Genomic DNA, 22,009 nt, shown 5'->3' on the forward strand with positions numbered 1-22,009 from the left:
CATTGCCTCCATTTGAACAGCATGAACAAGGTTTCAGCAGTAGATCTATCTATCTATCCGTAGTCGGGCCGGCCAGCGATCGGAGTCTTCTGCCCGCCTTTTGCCCCACACTTTCCCCTTCCCGCGGATGTCGCATGGCAGATTGCCTTCCTGATCAACAACCCAGATCACACACACACGCCCTCGCAAGATGCAGTTGGGTCTCTCGGAAAGCCTGTCTTCCCTGGTAAGCAGGCGATTTGTCGCTGCCAGGGATGCCGGTCACTTAATCTTCTCTTCGACGCATCTTGCGACCGTCCACACATCAAGCATACCGGTAACTAAGCCACCCCCATCCATCCCCGCACCACACACACATTACACATACGTCCTCTCAGTCACTGTCCGTTCTACTGTCTCCGACTCCAGCTTACTGAATTTTCTCTCTTGTGCTGTCTAGTATCAAGTTCGCTATTGCCCGGCTCTTGCGAAGAAACCCACAGGCGCCCCTAAGCCTGACAAGGCCCCCAGTGGCCCGAAACCCGATCCCTTCCAAGATCCGTCTCCCGACCTTCTCCTCGCTCAGATCCCCCGTGAGAACCCGTCACACGTGCTGGTCTTGAACAAATTCCCCGTAATACCGAATCACTTTATTCTTGCTACGAAGGCGTGGCAGTCGCAGACAGACCTCCTCGACAAGGAAGACCTGGAAGCCGCATATGCCTGTATCAAAGCATGGGCCGAGGGAAGTGGACCAGAGGGCCAAGGGAGCAAGAAACTCTTTGCCTTCTTCAATTCTGGTGACGAGAGCGGTGCAAGTCAACCCCACAGGCATCTACAGTTTCTTCCCGTCGAGGCTATGGCACAAGGCGACTCTCAAAACTGGCAGCCCTTGATTGACGTTGTAGCCCGGCAGCCTACATCCAGCGGGACTGGTTACCAACATTTGGCCCAGGTGCCTTTTGCGCATTTTGCTCGTCCCTTGCCACCAAACCCCTCTAGTGAGACTCTCCATCAGATCTACCTGTCTCTGTACAGAGCGGCAGTAGCAACGGCCAAGGGAGGCCTCAGTGACGCCGGCCAAATCACTGGTCCTGCCGCCATTAGTTACAATCTTGCTATGACGGAGACAACCATGATGATCTGCCCGAGGCGGAGTGAAAGTGCTCGGATTACGGTTGACTCGACAGCAGCTGGAGATGTAGCTGAGGCGGGCGTTGTCGCACTTAACGGCACAGTCCTTGCTGGTACCCTGATGGTCAAGGCTGAGGCCGAATGGGACGAGTTGCGTCGGAACCCTACTTCGCTACATAATGTGCTTGCAGCTATTGGATACCCTCAGCCAGATGCGCGGGAGGTTTCTTTGTTGTAGATTGATATGAGCAGAGATATGACGTGATTAGATATTTTGCATGATAGGCATATTGAATAGAAGTAATTGAACGTCTTTGCGGCAGACTTGTAGCAGGACTACGCATAGCAATCTGCAATCCTCGGTCTGTATGGTTTCATATTCAGGAGTGTTAAACGGCCATCGAACAAGAGAGTTTTACTAGGAGCTGCTACTTAGCTGAGTCCGAGTAAGCTTAAGGGTAGACAATCCGCCACGGACGCATCAGCTTACACATACAGACCAACTACTACTAGTCCTTAACAGAGAATTCTTGGATAGAAAGGAGCTAATCACGTGGCGAGGCAGTAGCTGGAAGTTGCGATGGCAGCTTCTTCTTTAGTCTCCTGCCATCCGTTGACAACTCCCCAAACTGACCATGATTGTATGCTCAACCCACAACACTCCTAGATCTATCGGACCAAGTGAGTTCTATTTGACTGAGAGAATAGACAACAGAATGGAGACAACACAACTGGCCCTTTACTATCCCCGATTCTGCTTCGATATCGCCCTCCCCACTCTTCATTTGTTCACTGATCGCTCCCTCACAATAAGTGAGTCTTTCTTGATTGCAAGTCCATTTGACACTGAAAAGGCTCTCAACCGACGGAGTTTATTGGGAATCTTTGGCAACCCATTATAACTCTTCCCACTCCAATCAACCTTACATCTTCACGCCATGGACTTCGCACCACTTCTTTTTGCAGGTAGCATTTCCAAAATGATAGGTTCCCCCATTGGCTCTGATATACTGAGCCACCCTCTTCCATGAAACCTTTGGCAATTGATTGTCAATGCGAGCCCAGCAGAAGGAGTAACGGCTTTTGTCATGGCCCGTGGTTTCTGACAACACGTTAACCGCCTCACAGAGAAGACGAATCTACCGTGAGTCAGTACCAGCTTCATGCAAACCTAGGAGAATCATAAAAGTAACCGAGATAGGTGACTTACGTCATTTTGGTGCCATTGTGGCTTCCTCACGCGTTGCTCTTTAGACTTTGTCAACGTGCGGAATCTGCCACGAAGAGTCGACTCGGCCTCCTTGAACCCGCCAATTCTTTTGATATCTTTATATGACAACCCACGGAGCTTGCAGTCAATTAAGAATGCGTTTCTCTTGTCACGGAGGCACGTAAGTGGCCTGCCAAGAAGTTTCCCCTGGTTAACGTGGCTTATGTCACTGGAACTCGGTAGCGACCAAGGCTCATTAAGTCTATACCGACCCTCATGGTGTTGGTAGGAACTGGTGATAGGAAAGGATTCATTACACCCTTGGTTGGCTGCACATCCACTTCCGATCGAAAGCATGGCTGGGCAATCAGCCCTTTGGGAGCCCCATGGGAGGAGTAGGGACTGGGAAGCGCTTGAACCGTCATTCACGAATGTGGACGGATCCAGATGAATGTTCGCTGCCGCAAGCTGAGCCAGTGCGCTGTTGATTTCTCCGTAAAATTGCGCCTCATTCGACAGGTTCCCTGCGTCCCATGTGGGTAGACCAGAACTAGTGTCTTCATTGGATGAGTGCGATAGTTGATGAACCTGCGCAGCTAGCAAAGGAAGTGATGTCCTAGCTGCATCAAGAATACTATCTGCAGTTGGTGCTGGAATCTCAAGTGACGACCTTGGGGACTCAGATAGTGCTATTTCTTCCACGCTTGTCCACTCTCCTTCAAGAAGAGGCGCACTGTCCTGAGATATGCATTCATCGAGGATAGTTATGGGTGCCCTGAGTGGTGTTTCCCCCTCCGCCAGAAGGGATGGGACGGGCTCGCTGATCGCAAAATGATCATTCATATCATCGGCCTGGTGGTTTATATCAGAAGCAGCATCGCTGGAATAAAGATTATCATCGGCGAATAATGTCTGTGGAACGCGTGGATGGGCATCAAGGATCTCGAACTGACAGCCATCCTCAACTTTAATGAAGTGCATTATCTCCTGCGGCTTGTTGTGATGAGTCTGCTCTTCAGATAGAAACTGAAGCCCGTGTGCTGCTGCTGCGGTTCTTCCGGGTTCGAAGACTGAATAACAGTTGGGAAAACAATAAGGGCACCCTATCTGGGGCAAGTCTCGCATTGTCATGTCGTTGCTCGTCATCTTGATGAAATCTGTATGCAGTTGCTCGTCGTTCTCCATGAGGTGATGTGTATGTTCGCGTTCAAGGTGTATCACAGAGAGCTCTGAGGTGGTGTCTTGCCAGGTAGAAGGCCTTCCATGGGAGAGTGACTCGCGGTTGTCTAGGAAGAAGAGATGGGAATGAAAGTCCAACGCATTAAGGCTTTCCTTAACGGCAACTGCCTTTCGGTCCCTTGAAGCGACCAGGACGCGCAGCATGGCTTTAAACAGAGACCAATATCTTCTTGCTCTCTTCACCGCTACTGTCCCCTATGCTCTGGATAGACGTTGAGCAAATACTATGCATTGGATCCTGGTGTCAGGTCATGCACGCTATCAGGCTACTAGGGCATCTGCAGGGACTGTTGTGGCTGCTCAGTACACCAAGATCTATATGGAGGGGTTTCACTTTCTCGGATGACTCACCAATAAGGGCTGAGTGTTGTTGACTCTGCGATTGTTTGATTTTCCAAATTGAGTTGCAAGCAACCAATGACCGAAGGTCTCAAGATCAGACGGGCTTTCTCTGAAGGCAACACGACTGAGCGGTGGAGGAAGTAATGGGCACAAGGCGCCTCTGACGGTGTGGTTCCCGCCTTCTCTGCAGTTGCTCGACGACCGAATGAGTGATGCTTCTTCTTGTCCGCCACAGATGGAATGGCAATGATGTCTCAGAAGTCTAGCCTCTTAGGCAACAGTTGCCATTCGAGAAGTAGCTGGACAGGGTTCATGGAACTCACGGTTCGCTCTATGAGAGGTGATGTCTTATCCAACGGAGGATGTAGAAGGCTGTCTCAGTCCCCAAGGAAAGGTAACGACACAACACCGCGCTCGAGGACAAGAGAGATCTGACTCGAGAACACCGGAGCTTTTCAACATCAATATAAAGCCATATTGATGACCCTTTCACGCCCTCACGCATTAGGCCCCTGAATTACATGACTACCATGTTCCGATATGGCTTGAACTGTTCGCATCGCCGGGAGCTTAACCCTTGTTCTTTCCAAGTTCATATCGGCCTGAACGCTAAAAATGGCTGACCGAGGCACTATACCCTTTTCTGTTCAAAAAAGGCATGAGGATTACGGAACAAGATCAATTACGGCACATGGTTCGGTTTAACATAATCTCCCAAACTCCCATAACGATCAGTCAAACTCTACTTTTGCAGTTTGCCGCGCATAGTCCGAATGACGATCCTCGAAAGAAGAGCCATCTTATGTGGCGCAGAAGATGAACTCTGGGAAAGGGGAACTCAAAGTTCTGCTGTTCAGACGAAGTTGAACTGGTGTGGTTGTTTTGCAGCAGTGGACGCCAATCGGGTAGCTACATAGGGCTTTGTTCGCACATCCGCTTTATCCTACCATCCTCAGGCGATGCGGTGGCTGCGACCTCATACCACATAATCCAGAACACTTATTATCTCCAGAAAATGGTACATTTGGCCGGACGGTTCGGAAAGCTCCCGTTCGGATCTGCAGATGTGGTTTTCTCCGCCATTGGCTCGACTGACATGCTTTATCTGACTGCTTTCTTTTGCCCTAACTGGGGCGGACCTTTTAAACCCGCGCTACCGCACAAGCCGGAATCAAACTGCATATGCAGATCATTCCCATCATTCAGGTATCCACCAGAGCTCAGACAACTGCACGCTACCTAGGTTCTATGTATTCTGAAGATCAAAAGTGCCGCAGAAGCTGTTCCCATCAAGACCAATAACAAGGGAGCAAGTAGAAAGTTGGAAAGAGCAGCGTCCGTGTTGGTCCTGCAGGATAAGGTTTCCCGATTCACCGCTTGATTCCATCCAAATACATTGCACCCCAGCTTTCACCGGGTCCTGCCAGCCCCAAACGCTTCTGCATCCGTCATTGTGCAAATCAGACGTGCCCATCTGTCATGGCGAAGCAATTGGCGCAAATGTCGGTCGGAGACTAAGCTTAACCCGCTCTTCAAGCCAAACATCGGATGGGTCTCCGGTTTGCTCCCTAGACCCCAGTGAAGTGAAGTCCGGCTTGAGAGGTCGACAGGATCTGCATGAGCCATTTCTTCCGGACATCCAACCTGGTGACAGGGTACTTCTGAAAATTACATCATACGGCACCTACACATACATTTCTTTTTCTCATCTCATGGTACTTTCTGGCCTCACTTCCACCACTGTCGTCTCGCACAATGCAAGACAATGCAAACAATCCCTGATCAAGAACAAAAGAAAAAGCAAAGACATACCACACTCAAACCCACCTGATCCCTACCAGGATCAGAACTTCCTTCCCCGCACGATCGTTATTTCGCTCCGTGTGGCTCATTGCAGATCTATCATGTGCACTGTATGTTTGCACCTGCTGGAAACCCTATGTATAGTCTGTGTGGGTCCTCCCCCCGGACACCATCCCCAAGCATGTGCACATATACACGCGTACATGTATGTATGTATGTGTGCACGGGCTGCAAATGGGCTTTTTGTGACTTACCGGGGGTGGGGGATGGAATGGGGTGGTGACAGAACTAATTTCCTCCATAGACAGGGGAGCTTACTAGCCTGCCCAAGGTCAACACAAGGAAGAAGGGAAAGACAGAAAGTACTGACCTGGTCTGGCCTAGCCTGACACACTGGATCTTTTGAGAGTTGCACACACCTTCCCTGCGGGAATCCCGGATGTTGGGTAGAAACGGTGACACCGTCGGGATGAGCATGTTTCACGAGTTTCACCACACCATTTCCTTTTCGCTGAGAGACTAGACCAGTCCAGCACGGTCCACTCACCACGTATCCTTGAGGAACAAACCGGAAAAACAAAAAATAGAAGAAGAAAATCATTAAGGAGACACAATGCGTGGGATGGTGGCGGTAGGGATCTGAGCGTCCCATTGATGATGACAATAATGAATTATTCTACGATCCTCTGCAAATTCCCGGGATGAGCATGCGGAAGACTAGCTCAGATCGACGGAGCTTGAACCTGAAGAAATTCGGAGAAATAACAGAAAAAACTACAGTGGGGACTGTCGGTGCTAAGGAGGCAAGTAGGGGAGGAAGACGGCAGTAGTCTTTCTCTTATGTCTGTTCCCGCTGCAGCTGCCGTCATTCCGGTTTGCTGACGACGGGCCTTCCTCCTCCTGCTGCTGCTGCTGCTGGCTTGCGGCAATGGTGTGTCTGTCTCCTTTGAAATCTTTTTTCTAATTCACGTTCATTGCGTGAATCATGACTATAATCTGCTTGCAGTTTTGCTTTTTCCTGCTTTTTGCTGTACACGTCCTCAGCAAACCCTGGCTGGTCGAGGCGTGAATGGAGGTATTCCTTCCTACTGGGAGCTCGGGAAATAATCTGTTATTTCCACATGTATGTATGCTAGAACCCTGCGCGGGTGTCGGTAGATGACAGTTCCATCCCTCAACAGCCAGGCCATCCATTGCCCTACGCAAAGTGGATAGATGGTTAGATCGTCGCAGGCCCCCGCTGGCCGCCCTTTTTCCGGCCCTTGACATAAGGATATGATTGTACAGGGGATGATGGTTCATGCAGGAATGATAGTAAGAAAAGAATGGGGTCCGCCAGGGTAATTTCAGGGTACTTCGCTTTCCTGCGTCCGTCCGCCGTAGCTCTGGTACCGGTCCAAAAGCCGGTCCATCAGCAGCACTGTGACTTTCGTCAGCAGATGGATCTAAGCATCCTTTCCATCCCCAATGCATGGCTAGTAGCTCACCCATGAACAATGTAAGAGTAAACGCATATAATATGGCGGGGGATGTCATGAAAGAATAGACGAGCGGAAAGTGACGAGAGAAACTCATTAGGCTTCCAAGGAGCATACCAAGGGACACGCGGGCCGCTGCGCTGATGCCCATACATCTGCGGAGCGTGTGGCGACGCGCTAATAATACAAAAGCACCAAAGAACATCATGGAGAGTGACGCCACGGCAAAATAGTACACATAGACGAATTCTAGGAGGGCCATATACCCTCTCAGCAGCTGCTCACTACTCAAGCGGCCAGGATCAGGGTGGTTCGAAGGCATGATCCGCATGGTGGAGAACAGCGCCGCAGTTACATTCCCTACCAGGTCACTGAGCATGTCTCGGGCGATGGGGACTTGGCCCGTCCGACGGGAGGGACAAAGCGGGTGATTTGGGAGATCATCCAAGATCCGGGAGATTGTAACCTGTTCGTTTACGGCCCCTCGGCTATAGTCGATTTCCATATCAGCAATGGTGGCTCGAAGAATTCGGATGGCGTAGTCGGGTCTGGGCCGTGGGTCTTCACAAGCCCACAAAATGGTTTCCGCTAGGTACCGGAGTTTCAATGTGATATCCAGACTTAAGGCAAGGATCTGAGACCCTTCAAGGAGGAGAATGAGGACCACATGGAACGGGAAATGTAGCTGGGCCCATATTTGCTGAGAGTACTTGCCCAGAACACGTCTTGGAGAAAGGTCGAAGTACGCTTGCCACAAGAAGTACTGAGATTGACATGTTAGGACTCGGATTAGAATAGAACTGAACGGTGGGTCAGTCAATCATCGGGGCCATACCACACTAGTTGTGACGCCTAGGATATGGACAAACGACCACTTCGTCCAGCCACCAGGGCCTACTGTCCGGTTGACGAGCCTAGTGACAGATATGACACCTTCACCGATTATGATCAGAGTTAGGAGGCCCATTCTTGTGTTGAGATGGGTATCTTGAAGTCCAATCCCAGGTGTGGCGCTTGAAGTTCCCATTACTACCCACATCTCGACCCCAAATAGAACAAACCAAACGGTCCAAATATAGGGGTTGACTCCTTCACGGGGACGGAAGGCATAATACATCTACAGCAAGTCAGTTTGACAAGGGTACGAGCTAACCGATGGTTGTCTGCCTTGGGTAGCTTACCAGGAGGTAGGTCAAACTTGAGACAAATTGCATCCCGGCAATGATGGATACGCCCCGAGCTGCAGGCATCATACGCCGTCGAAGAAACACGGCGTTCACAGTGTATTGCAAGGCGAGTAAGAGCCGACTGCCACCGAGGATAAGGCTCAAGGACTGGAAGGCCCAGACATTTTCTGGCTGAACACGTGTGGTGAACCTTGAACCTGCCGATGCAAATCCAACCATAGCAGCCAATTGAATGGCCTTGCAGATTCTCTCGAAGATCGAGTCTCGCGCGAAACGGATATCAAATAGTGTGACTTGAAGCCAGGTAAACCAGATGATCCCGAGGAAGCCAATGTAGGCCCACAAAGCTGGCAGCATCAGTTTGTGATCAAACCATGTTAGTGAGCTGGTATACCTTCTACGTTGTTGATTTCATGTGTAGCTGTAAAGGTGGAGAGATTTGCAACGAAGAACAAGTCAAAGAATAGCTCGATGGGTGTTGCCTCGGATTGTTGACGGAGATGCGGAAGATCTCCATCCTTCTCGTCAATTGGCGACTCAATGAACGCAATGACACTACGCTGCCTATTGAAGTTAAGAAATCACACAAGTACCATCTCGCCTAACCGAAAGTCCAACTTACTGCGTGGCTGCTCTGGCACGCCTATCTCTACTCAACGGTTGGTCAAACCAGGACTTGAAGGGTATTGGTATCATAGTGATGGGCCTTAGGGAAGCTAGACAACTAAACGATGGGTATCATGAAATATAGAGTAAGAACAGTCCTGGTCGGTGGTCGTCAAGAAATTGGCGCAGTCGATCGGTTTCGATACGAAGAGCAACTGGTGTTGTCTCGGAAAGAGCGATGGTGATGCTCTTGGACAGGGACTTCAAAGAGGCAGCCACCGCAGACCGTGCGGAAGGCGTCAATGAAGCATTTTTGAAGCATCAAGGCTCCTCATGCTCAGAGCTGTTTGCAGATGCTGTCACCGAATTTCCAAGACCCTCTAAGCCTCGCGAATTCGCCATCTCATCGGCTGTAGAGAGGTTTCCATCTGAGCCAGGAGTGATTCCAGCCTCCTGCTTAAGCTTCTCGTAATTATCTCCGGCTTCTTTGATCAAAGCCTGGATTTCCACTTCCCGAACAGCTATGTCCGCCTTCTCCTTCCTCAGTTCCTCCATACGGTCGATCATCTGAGCCTTTGACTTCTCTAGGACCGCCAAGTTCATACGCAAACGCTCGAGTGAGTTCGACAGACGGGGTATCGAGGTCATCTTTGGCGGAGTGCGCGGCCGGTCAATAGGGTCTCTGCTCGCACCCATAGCAGCTCGTGCCTGACTGGCGTCGTACGCTGCTTTTTCCTCCAAGTCCGAATCATCCTCATCCGACAGACCTTCAGCATCATCAATAAGCTCACGCATTTCTTCCCGCTGTTTTCGCTTCTGCTCTTTCTCTGCTTTCCTCCCAAGGGATATACGTCCGTCCTCAACAAACTCGTCAAATCCTTCTGCGAAATCTTCATCGTCACGGACAAGCCTCGTATCCTCCCGCCGCGCCTGAAGATCCCAGTCGTCCTCTTCCATATCATCCTCGAGGGAAATGAAGTCTTTCTCGGTGGAAAGCGCCGCTTCTTCCTTCGCTAATCGGGCTCTCCGAGCTTTCTTTTCTCTAATCTCTGCTTCGCTGGGAATAGCAGCAGGGGTTGAAACCTTCATGACCTCACCAAACTTGGCAGCCACATCAATTGTCTTCTCCGATTCATCCTCAGCGGCGGGCTTCGGCGTAGAGGGGGTCGAGTTTCGGAGCTCTTTTAGATATTCGTCGTTGTAACTCGGCCTATCCTGCTCAGGCCCTACCCGGAGGGGGATCTGACCACCTGCGCCCGACGGTGTCAAGGATCGCTGAAAGGCACTCTTCTCTAGAGCACGTTTCGCGAGCCCAGGTCGTTTGGGAATGACAACTTCGCTTTCCTGTGCGTCATCGTCCGCCATCGAGGTACTGCCGGGACCGAACGAAAGGCGCATTTTCGACTTTTGCTTCGTTTTCGAAGTCGGAGGACGTTTGACAACAGGACCGGAGTCTACCAGCCTTCCATTAGTATATCCATCACGTAGAGTTGAGCTTGATCGCAGATACAAACCTTGCTCGTCGGCGTCATTTTCCTCATCATCGCCACCAATTTTGCGGGGCTTTCGGCGATTTGCAAATTGAGAACTCATTGTCAAAGCGTATGAAGAAACCTAATAATCTCCTTGTCCAAACCGAGCCCCCGACTATGAAATCAGCCAAAAGCCTGAAGGATGAAACCCCGCTGGCGTCACTTGCAGCTCCGCGATTCTTTGGAGCTTGCGGGAACATCATTCTTCCGGGCCCAGCTGATTCCCACTGCTTGTATCTCAAAGTTCCGCAACGCGCTCGACTCGCCGTTACGATAGGACAGTCAGACCCCAAAACACACCATTCAAGATGCCTCAAGCCCAGCCCGAGTTGAAGAAGGTATATTATTCGCGATTGATATTCCGCCAACCCTCCCCCGACACGGAGCACCTAAGCTAACATTGCGGTTTTGCAACAGTACATGGAAAAGCGGGTATTCTGCCAACTGAACGGCAACCGCAAAGTCATTGGTATCCTGCGAGGCTATGATGTACGTCGCGCTTGTGTCCCTCGGTTCCTACTTTCCTGCCTGCTGTGTCGCTGTTACACGGGTTGATGTGCCTTGGATGGGGTCGAATATCGGTGATATTCTTGGTTCAATCCGTGGAGTGAAAGAGGGGGCGGGGAGAGTGTGTGTATGTGTGTGCAGATTGCTGACGTCTGCGCTTTCATTATCCAGGTGTTCATGAACATCGTCCTTGATGAGGCTTTCGAGGAGAAGCAGGGTGGAGAGAAGGTCGCTATCGGCATGATTGTATGTGGCTATTCCCATTTCCGAATGTTCACGTTTGCTTGGGATACTGGGATGGGCAGAAAGCTAATGATGGTCTGTTCGTCTTTCTAGGTCATTCGCGGTAACTCGGTTGTTATGCTCGAGGTCAGTATCGCCTGCCATGGGACTACGATTAGTGGCGTACTTTATCAGGAGACTAACCTGTTGTTTTTCTACATTTATAGGCTCTGGAACGTATCAGCGACAAATAAAGTGCTGCGGGTGGACGGGGAAAGTCAACATGTCTTTTTATACCTTCACTGTGGGAAATGATTTAATTGCAAAGGAGTTCACGGGTTGGTTGCTCACGGAATGATCGATGGCATCTCGCTTTCAAAAGGAAACAGAAAAGAAATCTTCATTTCAAACAATTTACGAGAAACACTTTACGCACAAAGAGATCTGGAATATACCAGATTACGGCATCCTTACTTAAGAGGGAGATGGGTACATTGTCCCAACGCAATGATCCATAACAGCTAGTCAGTTATGGTCTATCATTTTTTCTCGGCAAACCAATGCCCAACCTATCCCACCGGCAATATTCAAATGGGCCTCTGGAACTAGATAATACCCTGTGGAGATAACCCAGAATACTAGAAAGAATAGAAAAAGTAAAAAAAGAGAACCCCCACGCCATGCATCTCCTTGACCTGAAATCAGCCCACCTCCGTTCCCAAAGTCCAAACAATGAAGAATGAATGAAGCTATACGAGTTAAAATTGGTATCTAGAATTTTGTGTAATGAAGACGGCTGTGAGTAAAGTTGAGCTCATTTCGGCTTCTGGCCGAATTTCAATTTCAGCTTGAACCCACCGCCACTGGGTGTGGATGGGGTAGATGGTGCAGTCGATGGCTTAGGCTGTGCTGACGAAGCCGGGGAGGGAAGGTTTGGTATGTGCAGCTTGGTTGGAATATGCTGCGATGATGGCTTTGGACTGAATGGTGTAGTACTGGATGCCACCTTGGACTGCTTGAATGTGATACGAGGGCCCGGTGGTCCCATGCCTTGCTCTTCGCGCTTGCGTTTCGGGGCGGCTGTTGTATCTTTTGAGGGCGTGAGTGTCGTGCGGATTTTGTTTGTTCGGACGAAGTGCATGCGTCCCTGGGTTGGGTTAGCAAATTTTCAGTAGAAATGTTGGTCTCCATATTACGTACCTTTCCGAGATGCTTCACGGTCCAGTAACGAGGGTATTTCAGAGACACCATCCGAGTCGTGATTGCGTCATAGAGAACCCTGCAAAGGTCGGTAAACTCGGAGAGCTCAAGTATTCCAATGCAGGGAGAATTGCACGCCGCCCAAAGAGATTCTTTCAGCAGTTGATCGCCGGAGATCTCCTTCTTGAGCGCATTCAAGGCTCCGGTAACTGTCTGTCTCCGGGCAAGGTCTGCCTGGCGGACCTCGGTTGAAGATTCCTGCTCAATAATGAGGTTATCGGTGTTGCTAGCAGGCGCTTCCTCCTTAGTTTCACGACCAAAGGCGACTGGTGCGAGAGCCTTCCCGAACAAGTTATGTAGGCGACACCTGATAAGGGCAGAAGAGTCGTTTGACATGGTGAAAATGAACCATCGCAGTAGTTCGGGGTATTGAAAGATGTCAAGCTCAATGAGGCATTCAAACGCATCCAAGCGGAGGAGATCGTATGTTCCAGCTCGAGTATACGGCAGGAATTGCATAATATCGAGGCTCAATATTTTGGCCTCCATGAGACGCACTTGGCAGCGCAAAGCGGCTCGCGAGTAGATGTTCTGAAATGAGCTGGACCATTCATCCATCCTGCGATACCTATCAATCTCTGCAATGGCGTCTTTTTCCAATTGTTCTTCTGCCTGAGCCTCTAATACACGCTCCATGTCAAAATCGTCCACCTCGGAGGGCCTCTCAGGCTTGCCCAGCATGGCATGGCATAACGATTCCATCAAGGTCGCGACATAGAAGTTGTCCGAATACTGTCGCAGCATAAGCGTCGGGTCAATGAGGTAATGGGTCATGTACTCACCTCGTTGTTTGAGTTGTCGTTGAACTTCAACTTGTCGTAAAGAAAACGCTTGACCCGCATGGGCGTTTTGCCGTTAGTGTCGCGTACTTTGGATATGGACTCAGGGATGGCTAATTGAATAAAATATGCTGCTCTGTCAGAGAAGTCATTGGAGCGAGTCATAGGAGATCCTGGAAGGCAGAACAATTCTTGGAAAGCTCTTTCGAGGTGGAACAATCCGACCCAGTCAACAGCATCCGTAGCATGTTTCACCAGAGCTCGAGCGGCAGCCACCCGAATTCCGTAGAAATATCTTCGATCCATCAGTGTTCTGACGAATATGGTCGAAATGAGCTCGTGCTCTCGCTGAATCGCCATGTATTGCAATGACTGAATATCATCTATTGTCAGTTCCAGTCCAGTCACCTAATGAGTGAAGGGGTTGACTGACCTCCAGCTGCGCTACAACATCTCGATCTTGCTGAAGCTGCGACAGGTACATGTACCCTGGCATCGCCAACGAAAGCTTGCATATCCACTCAAAATCTGCATCCATGCGAATCCATTCATAGGACTCTCTGCTCATTCTCTCTTCCTCTTCTTCGCTCCAATCTCTTAGTTTCCATTCAGCAACCTCTTCTTCGGTCTGCAAAACGTCACCGAGACAGTAAAGCAGAACATCTTCCTGAGCTTCGGCATTAGGGTCGCCGCCTGTTACGGCAGCTGCACGCTCCTTTTGTCGCTTGTTTCGTTTGAGACGCTTATACTTGGTATTATAAGGTATGTCGAACTTCGTAACACCCTCCTTAATTTCCACAATGTGTTCATAAGGCGTGCCATCAGCTTCGTGAATTCTAATGGTCATGGATCCAGTAAAAACCGGCTGGATAACTCCTGCATAGACACCCCGTATTTCTTCCTTGACATCCCGCATGAACGCATTCTTGTCTAAGTCGCGCGTACTTGAAGCATCAGCTTGCACCTGCCGGATCATCATTTCAACCACGAGCTTCTTCTTGTTGAATCGCTGCGTGGCTTGGAACCGAGGACATCCCGCCCCGTATACCCACTGCTGGAAAAATGAATCAAGCTTTGCGTGGCCGAGTCGCTCACATGTCCTCTGGAAAAGGGAAGTCGTGACGGCACCATTCGGTATGTCACCCATCCGGGAGTTCAGGAAAAGACGGGAGATGATGCGCGACATTGTTGCCTTGCCACTCGCTTTCGTAAGTCTCCGGTCCAAGATGAACAGAACGAGCGGGGCCTTGAGCGCTATGAAATCAATTTCGGACGGATCTATCGTCAATATCGTACCCATGTCGTAGAGCGACGGACGTTCGTAGTCCAGGTCACATACTCTATCAGACATCTGTTTCAGTCGAAAGCGATATTCATTATTCCCGCAGAGCTTCCGCATGAACGTATCCGTGATGTACCAGGCGACACCGACCGTTACCCATGTATCCGTTGCCTCTTTTGGCACAATGTTTACACCAATCCACTGACAGGATAGGGCGTGGACTAGGCTGCGGGTAGAGTCATACATTGGGTCGATGATGTCTTCGGGGAACAAGAGGCGGCTGCTACATATCGATAAACAAGCCGTGGGTAGTGTGGCATCAGGTGTGTCGTCCACAAAGCATATCTTATAGCTAGCGAACGGGTACGATCCATAAGACAGTGAGAAAAAGTCAATTGCCTTCGCCATAGGAAAGCAGGTATTCCTGACTTCATCTCCTCTTCCCGGGAGGCAGAATGCGTGCAACGGTATGGCGTTTAGACCAAGCTGTTCGTCTTGGTCGCTTTCGCGGAAATCGGAGAGGTTGATGTATTCGAAGGGACCTACGGCAAATCCAAGTTGCTGGGCAGATAGAGGGGAGTAGCAGGCGAACGAAACCGTCTTCTTGGTAGGGTCCTTTGGGTCGATGATTTCATCCGTCAAATCCCCGGAACAGACGACAGACAGATCAAGAGTCTCATCATCCGGAGCGATATACCGTTCATGTCCAGAAGCAGGCTTCGAGCGACTGGGGCCCGAGGCGCCGGAATGATCACGGGATTTCCGATCAAACATATCACCTAAGGAGCACGGGCACTTGATCGAGAATTCCCACGTACAGCGCGACAAAGGATCGTCGACGCAGGGGAAGAGAGGACAGCAAGCGCCATACCCCAGGGAGTTGGTTGTATAAGCGTGAGGATAGCGTCTGTCGCCACTCTCTAATCCGACAAACTGCAACCCATCCCGAATATTCTCAATGACGAAGTCGATGGTAACCGTGAGGGCCGTAAAGCGTGGAAGTGACGATTCGGCTGCCTTGGCGCTCAAAGGTCCTTCTGCATCATCAGCGGAGCCCGTAGCACGTAAGGTCATTTGGTCTTGAGCTTCAATCGAGGAGGGATCAAGTTCGTCGATCCGGACGCTTTTGGGGACCGTGATGAGAAGGTCAGATTCTGGCGGAGATTTGAGTAGTCCATCTATCTTCGTCGCGAGGCGCTGGTGATAATGAGGGCCGTAAAGTTGAAGCGTGTCATAAGGGTCCGTGTATTTGATGCTAGGTACCTTGCCACTGACATTGATACGCCGGAGTTCGCCTTGTCGGAAATTTAAACGGATAACGCGAAGGTCTTTGTGATGCGGATGGATCGTGAGTTCCGTTTTTCCCTTGAGGCTCTTGCTGGCAAAATCGATCTCAAGCTCGACCTTCTGATGCGCGACGGTGAATCCCAGCTCCGGCCTGACAGGCCCAGCTGGGGTCTCCACGACGCCTGGCATGACGCAAGATACTCAGTCGTGCACTGCGCCGCGAGCGCCACGATGGCCAACTACCGTCATGTCCAAGCTCCAGGAGCGATGACTATTCCCACCCGACCGCGTTGATCCCGACAGACACTTTTGAGTATGATGGTATTCGATCTCGTGTAGGCGGGGGCGAAGAGACTGTTCACTGGGAAGAGATGGAGAGCTGCTTCGACGGGCGGGGAACAACACCGAAGGGAAGCAAGCGTTCGAGGTGACCGTGACACTAAGTGAGGTTTGGCACGAAAGGACCGTTCGTGAGGACGGAGATGGGGAGGGATAGATGAGAGACTGGAATGAGGAGTAGCACGAGAGGAGATGGACGACCTGGGATCGTCCCTCCAACAACCATCAAACTGAACAATCACTTTTCTATCTTTTTGCCTGTCGCGTTTCTTCTTTGCGGTCGAAAGCTTCCCTGCGGAGCTGGCACCGCCACGTGATTCCGATCCGCGGATGGCGCGAGGAGCCGCCCGTTCGTTCCTCTTTCGGTGCCGCATCGTCAACCGTTCGGGTCCCTTTTCTTCGAAACCCTTTTTAAACCTTTTTTTAAAAGTCTTGGATTCATTCCCCTTCTCCCCTATACATCCCCCCCTCCCTCTACCTTGCAGCATTCCGTTGTCTGTATTCCCCCTTCTTTCATATGCGATAGAGCGTTGACGTTGTCCGTTTGATTGCGCTTTGATTTCCTTTCCCCATCCCCGTCTTGTCCGTCTAGTCGCATACCGCGCGATATGAGCCAAGTTTGATCTCAACCCCCCCCAGATAGTCTTTTCTTTTTTTTGCCCCAACATTCCAACTGTACATTCGAAATCAAGATGAGTGTAATATTCAAAAAGATCCAAGGTTCGTAATATCCTGCTGCAGCACTTATTCAGTCCAACGTAACTGTAGAGCTAATTCGCGTCGCGCATTGTATAGCGATCCAAGACTCGCTATCCGACGACGTGCTCTTGCCCCTCAAGAGCTACAAGTACTCGAGTGTCGATAAATCCTATATCTCCAATTATATACTGAGGCATTACGTACTGCCGCCCTGGTCCGATCTATACTTCAGACCCTGACGCTGACAATGGGCGGGTTAGTGGAATGCATTCGTCGAGATCTTGCCGCTTTGGCTGGCCCCCAACATGGTCACTCTCTTGGGGTTTCTGTTCATCGTGGGCAATGTGATGCTCATAGAAGTCTACATGCCTGATCTCGTGGGACCTGTAAGATGACCCCGGAAGAGCTCTCTATGAGTACAGTGAGGCTAACATGTTGTCATTGTAGGCTCCTTCCTGGCTATACTATAGTTTTGCTCTGGGCATGTGGATGTGAGTATATGGCTACATGGTTGATGTGGGAAACCACTTCTAATAATGCTTCAAGGTATTCTACGCTGGACAACGTCGATGGGAAACAGGCGCGCAGAACGGGGACATCCAGCGGTTTGGGAGAGCTGTTCGAGTAAGTGGTCATCGAAGCATAGAATGAAAGGCTCTAACTCTCTTCAGCCACGGAATCGATTCTTTGAACTGCACTCTGGCTAGTCTTCTCGAGACTGCTGCCATGGGCTATGGCTCTTCTCAGCTTGGTGCTTACACTGCTCTCGTCCCTTGCCTCGCAATGTACTTTTCGACCTGGGAAACCTACCACACCCATACACTCTATCTCGGCTACTTCAATGGCCCCACTGAAGGCCTTCTTATCGCGATCGCCATTATGATTGCCTCTGGCATCTATGGCCCTCAGATCTGGAGCCGACCGATCGTTGAATTCCTGAACTACCCGCAGATCTTTGGGAACAACTCGATGAAGGATCTCTGGGTCCCCATTCTCCTCCTCTCCTTCTTCCTCGGACACCTGCCAGGCTGCGTCCTGAATGTTATTGCTGCTCGTAGAAAGCAGAACCTTCCGGTCGCGCCCGTCTTCAAGGAATGGGTGCCGATGATTGTATTCACGGGCTGCAACATTGCTTGGCTTTTCTCTCCGTATTCGACGCTTTTGTCGGAAAACCGACTAGTCCTCTACTGCTGGACTATCTCGTTTGTCTTTGGACGCATGACGACCAAGATCATCCTCGCTCATCTGTTAAGACAGCCATTCCCCCATTGGACGGTGCTGCAAATTCCGCTCATCGGCGGCGCAATCCTAGCCAACCTTCCCCGCCTGGGATTCCCTATGGTGAGCGCCTGGGTGGAGCTACTGTACCTGCGCCTCTACCTTGCGTTCGCCTTTGTTGTGTACATGCACTGGGCATTCCTCGTGATCAACAGGATCACCACTTTCCTCGGAATCAACTGTCTGACAATCCGTCGCGACAAGTCGGCAGCAAGAGACAGGGCTTATCGTGAATTTGGCGAGAACCAGCCCCTCAACCCAAACTCTGATCCCAGCAAAGGGGGTATCAAGAGCCATTGACTATCTTCCTATGGTGCGTGTGAACAACGCATCTGATGGAATAACTACCTTTGTGTTCGCGCTATATAAAATGGCTGCCCAGTCTACGTTCCCTGTTGAATACTTTGGACCGTAAACTGCGCAACTGGAGTTGGCGAGAGCAGAAAACTCGGGCTTTTCTATGATAACCAGATCCGAGCTGCAGCATCATTTTCTTTTTTCCTCACCTGCTGGTTACCTTGGCGACGTACACATGTCCTCCCATATCTACGATTCTAATGTCCCCCCTTGGATTATGCCACCAGCATTCAGGCTGATGAACTTACGACATGAGTGGATGGATGACGCGGACGCAGAACAGTCGTCCCTAGTCAAGCTTTTTCCGGTATATAGTTCGATGATAGACAGTATAATAGCTCCTAATGAAATGATAGAGTTGTATAGAGTACAAAATTCGGGTCTTGCTATAGCACGTTATACAGTAGACGCAGAGCCACCACTACCTAACAGAGAATGCGCATCTTATGAAAAGAGATATATGACCATATCCGATTATTCAAACACTTTACTAATAAGGTAGGCTCAGATCAAACTTTGAAGACTGTGTCTCATTACCCAATGTGAATCCCCCAAAAAACCTAATCAAGCTCAGACCTTATCATTATTATCAGATCGAGCCCTGCCTTCCATCCCATTGATGATAGCATTATAACTCTTTTATAAAAAGCGATATATCAAGATCTGGCCTATTGGCTCAATGGTAGAGCGTCGCTCTCCTAAAGCGAAGGTTGTGGGTTCGAGTCCCATGTGGGTCGGAATATTCTTTTTTGTTTTTCTTTTTTTTTGAACCCGTCACTTTAAGGGAGTTGTTCCCGCAGTGGTATGCTACACCCCACTCCACTCTGCCGCAGCTAAATATATATTTCGAGGTTCGGCTGTACGCTCGTGTAGGAATGTTCAGTTTTTCTGGTAAAGATATGGGATGATGTATTTTTGCATGTGGCCTAGTATAGTTCAACTGTGCTTATGTAGTATTTATTCCATTGCGCGCCTTTTGTTTGTTTATCCAGAGGTCTGTGTAAACATAAATGGGATTCTAGTCTATATAATTATGCATCTCTATAAGCTTTGTGGTCTCCACCATGACAAGGTCAAACTATCAGATCATCGGAAAAGAAATGGCCGTCGATGTACTTCGAGGTCCATCTTTTCCGGGTCCGATAGCGTATAGCATAGCACTGCATGGTGTCCATCCCCTAACATTTCTAGAGACGTGTCACGCACACGAGCATGTTCTGGGATGAAGCCTGCTACCTCACCCTCACTCTCGATAGCGACTACCTGACGCGCCAGAGTTGCGAAGAATCGAGAGTCATATGGCCCTTCGCAATGGGGCCAAGAATCAAGAAGACTTAATGCTCGTTGTCGAGTGGGGAGATCTCGACACCGAAGACTGGTCCAGCCTAGTGGAGCAATGATGCCTATGTCGGCTACTATCTTAGTGAGATTCTGGCCGTACTCTGCTCTCATGCTGTTGATGATGCGCTCGCAAAGGTCCACGAATGTTCGGAACTGTGGTAGATAGTAGTCATATACGAGCTCTGACAGGCTAAGTACGGTTCCCAGATCCACCATTAAGACGATATGGTGAAGTCTTATCGTGTCCAAGCTGCGTGCTTCTTTGGTGGTCATCTTGGATGGATGGAATCGCGCGCTGAATGCCTCAAAGGCCGAGATATGTTTCATTAGCTGAGTCCGTAGCTTGTAGTGCTCGACGGTGAGTTGAAGGACGTCGGTCATTGGATTGCAGAGCAATGACCGGCAGGTGGTTCGAAAGCGGAAGATGACATTTCCCAAGGGATCTAGCTTGCCTTTAACGTCCTCCAAGCTTTGGAAGTCGAATTCTTGGTTGAGAATATCAGAAGTCAAGTAGCCGTTCTGTGCTCCTAGTCTAGTAACGGAGCCAGACACGCTGAAGAACGCGGATTGAGCATCCAGCTGTGCGAACGCTCGCAGAAGTGCCCTTTCGGCAGTAGATTCTTGGGCAGGCTGGAATACTTTTGACATTACAAGGGTACGTGCCTCGTTCCCCTTGCGGTTCGCCAAAACTTGAAGCCCGTTCTGGAGATGAGCGAATGCTTTTGCCCGATTGCCCTGAAGGTATTCAAAGAAAACAAAGGTGACGCAGCACATAAGCACAGCCAAGCAAGCCTGAGGATCGTTTGACTGCAGGCGTTTTTGTAGGGCAGAAATGGCCCTGTTGTACTGCTCGAGCGCGAAGCGATGGTGGTCATTACGATCCAAGTCAACTTTCTGCACAAGCATTCCTCTAGCTTCGGAGTCTTGATGCAAGGCCCCTAGAGCCACAACTGCATGGCATACAGCGGTCTCGGCTTGGCTCATCTGGAGTGCTAGTCGCTGCCAGAGTTCCGAATCAAAGAATCCCACCATCCTAGGCACGGTATGTGTTTGGAAGTAGGTAAAACATCGACGTTCGTCTGCACTCATTCCGGGGAGACAGACTCGTAGCTGAAACTTTGGGCGATTAGCATTGTGCAAATGCTCGCCGACTCTTGTTGGAAGTCGGGTGAAATCGTACCCATCACAGGTCCGTCCGGTGGAGGTGCAGTTCTTGCACGCTCCAGGAGTCTCATCGCATTTGACTCTTCTCGTCCGACAGGTTCGACATCCGGTGCGGGACTTGGGGGCATATTGTCTCCGTCTTTTGGTTTCCATTTCGGACAGTCACGAGCAACGGGAATTCTGCAGAAGCATGAACTTGGACCCTGAGTCAGACCATCGAGCGCAGTAATTAGCTCATATGCTAGTCGATTATGGTAACTAGGGGCATTAAGGCATAGCTTAGTAAGGTGATGGTGAAGCTCTGTTGGTCAATAGATTGCCACTATCCCTGACCGGCAGCAATAGCGCTAGTGCACTTGATGCCTCTCCAACCAGCATCGGTTATTCACTTCATCCTATCAGTATTAATCTGCAGCAGTCAAGGCTGAGCTTATCTTGCCTCGATAAGTCTAGTTCTGTGGGGAAGGTATACTAGCTTCATTCGTGAAATAATCCTTGGTTTGTTCGCCTGTGTTAGCGATGCCCACAGATATATACCTGGCTGAAATAATACGACCATGGAGTATTAACTCTTGGCTGTCATAAAGAGAGGTTGTTTTGGACTGTAGATGTGACGAGCACAGTATCGAGCGGAAATATAGATGAAGGAGAGCGTAGCATAAGCCTGGAATTTAAATGATGAGGCTCTGGGGCACCTGATGCCCAATGATCAATCCCCCCATCACCGCAAGGGAGGAGGATCTTCTTCCTTTCTCCGCGACCGGCATGACTGGTCCTCTGTTCCCCACGCCAATGAGCGTGGTAATCGTACTAAATTCTCCGGCTTTCTGTCCGGACAACCGGTGATCTCGAAACATGTCCGGTGCTCGAGATAAGTTCTTCCCCGCTTTGATAAAGTCGGATAACTGTCGTGTGTCGCTGATAAGGCGGCGGCCATGCTAAAAAGTCCATACATCTAAATCTCCATGTCCACACGAGGATGTT

The 22,009-nt window shown here is 50.1% G+C and overlaps 8 protein-coding genes and 1 non-coding gene across 9 annotated transcripts; 4 read left to right on the forward strand and 5 right to left on the reverse strand.

Annotated features, from left to right (window-relative positions):
* Positions 1-190: 190 nt before the first annotated feature.
* On the forward strand, positions 191-1,351 carry AtWU_09924 (putative bis(5'-nucleosyl)-tetraphosphatase; the record flags this gene model as incomplete). Its single annotated transcript, XM_035505030.1, has 2 exons — positions 191-226; positions 440-1,351. 2 exons carry the CDS (start codon positions 191-193, stop codon positions 1,349-1,351), a joined length of 948 nt encoding a protein of 315 aa, XP_035360923.1.
* A 685-nt stretch (positions 1,352-2,036) lies between these two features.
* AtWU_09925 (uncharacterized protein) lies at positions 2,037-3,706 on the reverse strand (the record flags this gene model as incomplete). The annotated part of the gene is made up of 2 exons (XM_035505031.1): positions 2,037-2,252; positions 2,324-3,706. 2 exons carry the CDS (start codon positions 3,704-3,706, stop codon positions 2,037-2,039), a joined length of 1,599 nt encoding a protein of 532 aa, XP_035360924.1.
* Positions 3,707-7,053: 3,347 nt separating this feature from the next.
* AtWU_09926 (uncharacterized protein) lies at positions 7,054-9,068 on the reverse strand (the record flags this gene model as incomplete). Its single annotated transcript, XM_035505032.1, has 6 exons — positions 7,054-7,127; positions 7,195-7,948; positions 8,021-8,302; positions 8,367-8,719; positions 8,767-8,936; positions 8,995-9,068. The coding sequence occupies 6 exons, from the start codon at positions 9,066-9,068 to the stop codon at positions 7,054-7,056; spliced, it is 1,707 nt and encodes a 568-aa protein (XP_035360925.1).
* A 231-nt stretch (positions 9,069-9,299) lies between these two features.
* On the reverse strand, positions 9,300-10,571 carry AtWU_09927 (uncharacterized protein; the record flags this gene model as incomplete). The annotated part of the gene is made up of 2 exons (XM_035505033.1): positions 9,300-10,432; positions 10,493-10,571. The coding sequence occupies 2 exons, from the start codon at positions 10,569-10,571 to the stop codon at positions 9,300-9,302; spliced, it is 1,212 nt and encodes a 403-aa protein (XP_035360926.1).
* A 247-nt stretch (positions 10,572-10,818) lies between these two features.
* On the forward strand, positions 10,819-11,493 carry AtWU_09928 (putative small nuclear ribonucleoprotein SmG; the record flags this gene model as incomplete). The annotated part of the gene is made up of 5 exons (XM_035505034.1): positions 10,819-10,848; positions 10,928-10,999; positions 11,189-11,263; positions 11,354-11,386; positions 11,467-11,493. The coding sequence occupies 5 exons, from the start codon at positions 10,819-10,821 to the stop codon at positions 11,491-11,493; spliced, it is 237 nt and encodes a 78-aa protein (XP_035360927.1).
* Positions 11,494-12,053: 560 nt separating this feature from the next.
* Positions 12,054-16,036, reverse strand: AtWU_09929 (transcription initiation factor TFIID subunit TAF2; the record flags this gene model as incomplete). The annotated part of the gene is made up of 4 exons (XM_035505035.1): positions 12,054-12,386; positions 12,440-13,231; positions 13,282-13,650; positions 13,712-16,036. 4 exons carry the CDS (start codon positions 16,034-16,036, stop codon positions 12,054-12,056), a joined length of 3,819 nt encoding a protein of 1,272 aa, XP_035360928.1.
* An 842-nt stretch (positions 16,037-16,878) lies between these two features.
* On the forward strand, positions 16,879-18,463 carry AtWU_09930 (sn-1,2-diacylglycerol cholinephosphotransferase; the record flags this gene model as incomplete). Its single annotated transcript, XM_035505036.1, has 6 exons — positions 16,879-16,906; positions 16,982-17,085; positions 17,146-17,271; positions 17,333-17,376; positions 17,432-17,509; positions 17,557-18,463. 6 exons carry the CDS (start codon positions 16,879-16,881, stop codon positions 18,461-18,463), a joined length of 1,287 nt encoding a protein of 428 aa, XP_035360929.1.
* Positions 18,464-19,185: 722 nt separating this feature from the next.
* AtWU_t246 lies at positions 19,186-19,257 on the forward strand. Its single transcript has one exon. It is a non-coding gene; the product is annotated as a tRNA-Arg (tRNA).
* A 349-nt stretch (positions 19,258-19,606) lies between these two features.
* On the reverse strand, positions 19,607-21,178 carry AtWU_09931 (Zn(II)2Cys6 transcription factor; the record flags this gene model as incomplete). Its single annotated transcript, XM_035505037.1, has 1 exon — positions 19,607-21,178. One exon carries the CDS (start codon positions 21,176-21,178, stop codon positions 19,607-19,609), a length of 1,572 nt encoding a protein of 523 aa, XP_035360930.1.
* Between the last annotated feature and the right edge of the window lie 831 nt (positions 21,179-22,009).

Source organism: Aspergillus tubingensis (genome assembly GCF_013340325.1).
Source record: "Aspergillus tubingensis WU-2223L DNA, scaffold_11, whole genome shotgun sequence".
NCBI lineage: Eukaryota > Fungi > Ascomycota > Eurotiomycetes > Eurotiales > Aspergillaceae > Aspergillus > Aspergillus tubingensis.